This window comes from Sardina pilchardus, chromosome 14 (assembly GCF_963854185.1).
Source record: "Sardina pilchardus chromosome 14, fSarPil1.1, whole genome shotgun sequence".
Classification (NCBI taxonomy): Eukaryota; Metazoa; Chordata; class Actinopteri; order Clupeiformes; family Clupeidae; genus Sardina; species Sardina pilchardus.
Genome location: NC_085007.1, coordinates 13420552 through 13423051, shown reverse-complemented (window position 1 = coordinate 13423051; position 2500 = coordinate 13420552). Strand labels below are relative to the sequence as shown.

The window sequence follows — 2500 nt, the reverse complement described above, 5'->3', positions numbered from 1 at the left end:
GAAAGTTTCAGCAAGGCATGCCATATACATAGCTGCAAGGACAAAAAAACAAACAGTATGGCTACTAGCCTCGCTTATTCCTGTGGTTCTTGACTCCCTATCACTCGCACTCTATTTCCAGCTGTTCTAGGATCAGTTTTCTCCAAATCTTTTCACAGAGTGAACATCAAAAGCAAAACCTGAAACCCGACTCCAGTCCAGTGACGCTGAAGTACAATGTCTCGTGTCTGATTCACCAGCCTTTGTTACACTCAAGTCACGTTGGCATCCTAATTACTTGACTGAAAAGTTCATTTAACCCGCGGTAGGTTGCCGACTATAGGCTACGGTCTGAGGAAGTGGAAAATTGCATAGGATATTACAATAGTCTTTGAAACGCTTCTTCGTGTCAAACGGGTAACTTTATTTCAGTTTTAATTAACAATTAAAATTCCACTCTCTGAGATTAAAAAAAAGTTAATTCGTGTTGCCGCAGGGGTGTTTAAAGGTGATCGGAGTTTCGAGTTAAGTAGACGGGACTGTGATATGCTAGCGATTAATCATTAGCTCACAAAGTATTGCTAAGTAATTACTTCCCGGCGCGATGTACTGTAGGCTACTGATCTCACCTTAAACCCATGCCCCGCGCAGACTTCTCCAGCACCGGCTTCTCTTCTCTTGTCTATCCTCGCTTCCCGGATGAACTCTCCAACTTCACTCTCAACAGTCGAACAAGTGCTGTACGACTTTTAGAGGACACAGCTCTGTCATTGACTTAACGGAGAGAGCCGAAGTGGCTTCTTTGTTCGAAGAACAAGTTCAGTGAGTGAGTGAGTGAGTAACCGTTACGCACCGTTCACTCGTGCCAGCTTGTTCAATTCCAGCTGCGTCCGTTGCCGCGGGGGGGTTTAATTGAGAGGTGAGGTCAGAACGCGTTGGTCATCGTGTCTCTTCAGAGAGGCTGGGTTACTTCCAGCGTCTCTGTTCGCTACCCATTCAAAGCGGAGAGACTTTGAGAGCCAAGGATGATGTCAGCCCTGACTCAAATGCTCTCCTCTCCACGAACATTGTTGCTCCCGAAAACATTCCTTTGCTTCTGCTGGCCATGGATCATGTCGCTCCTCAAGTAGATGGTATGCATATTTGAAGCGACCTTATCAAGCTGTGTCTTCTCAAATAAACATTCTCAGAATTCTTTGACATATTTCTAAATGTCAGGCATGTTTCTAACAATTGTGGCTGTCCTGGTTAATATCTAAACTTTATTTAGATTCAGAAGCGACTTGAGTGACTCTAAAAATAGAACACAACATAGGCCTACAGTCAATATACAAGCAAGCGCATGTGAGCTTGTATGAGTTTAGAATGCTAATTTTGTACTAATTTTGTAGTGCAACACTTAAATTTGTAGTGCAACTAATTTTGTAGTGCAACACTTAAAACAAAATTACTTAGCGAATTGGTTCAAAGACCAAAGTCCCATTCAAAGAAGAACCCTTATCATGTCTTTTACAGAAAGATAATCCCCTGTGCTGTAAAACATAGCTGTATTGGAAGCATGTCCAAATGCACTGAACTGTGTGTAATCCTATGGGACAGTGGAATTGTTCTGGGTTTGATTCGTCCTTTCAGAGGGACTCAAAGCTCATACTGTGTGACCGAGGTGAAGTGAGCGAGCCAAGCCGGGGCCCATGCCGAGTCCCGTGGGCCCATACGGTTTAATTAGTTCATAGTGCCGTGCTGGAACAAACTGTATGTTCGGCCCATTCCAGCTGTGTGCCCGCTTGTCTCCACCTTTCACCCCAGAGGTCACGCCTCTGCTGCCATGAGGTGCTGACCAATGCCCCGAATATGGAACCTCCCCCTATGCACCTCCTATAGTATTAGTCTTGAAAAAAATAGTTCTTGGGCTGCTATATAGAACCATGCAGACTTTTAAAGAACCCCTTGGGGTTCCTTTGATGAACGCTTCAAAATGGTTTAAAGAACCATTTAGGGGTGCCATATCTGAAGCATGCACTAGAACCATTTTTGGCTCTAAATACTGTAGCACCTTTTTTTCCAAGAGTGTATAGTAGCACTAGTCAGAAAGCCATTGGTTCAGTTCCTTAAGTAAAGCGCTTACTGTAGCACAGTCTTGCTCAGATACAAATGACCAAATCCGAGTGTAGCCTACCCTACTGTATGCTCCTCTTAACTGTAAAACAAATACAAGCCTTTGCCTCAGGCCTCAGGGATGAAGCCCATTACACACACTGGTACACTTGTGCACACTTGTATGCACACTTGCACATGTGAAGTGCACCGCTTCTGTGGGAGAAGTCAGTTGACGCTGTAGGGGTGTAGATAACAAGATGTCCCAAAGCTGTACATGACTAATTAAATGCAAATTTGTCAACCGTAAGCTTTTAACTTGTTTTCACTTGTATCCTTGTATGCGTATCACTTCTGTGAGCGATGCCATGTTTTTATTTTGTGATGCACTAGAGATGCATAAAGAACAAAACGTCCCACGCTTCGG

General features: G+C 43.9%; 1 protein-coding gene across 3 annotated transcripts in view; it reads right to left on the bottom strand.

The window, feature by feature from the left end:
* sh2d3ca (SH2 domain containing 3Ca) overlaps positions 1-2500 on the bottom strand; it is a 71389-nt gene that overhangs the window by 62014 nt on the left and 6875 nt on the right. The window contains exon 1 of one of the 3 annotated variants that reach the window (XM_062554174.1): positions 609-648. The exons of the other annotated variants lie outside the window; for them this stretch is intronic. Within the exon in view, the coding sequence (XP_062410158.1) occupies positions 609-619 (11 nt within the window). The 5' untranslated portion in view covers positions 620-648. Of the gene's footprint in view, positions 1-608; positions 649-2500 lie in introns of those variants that run through there. 3 annotated transcript variants of the gene reach the window in all.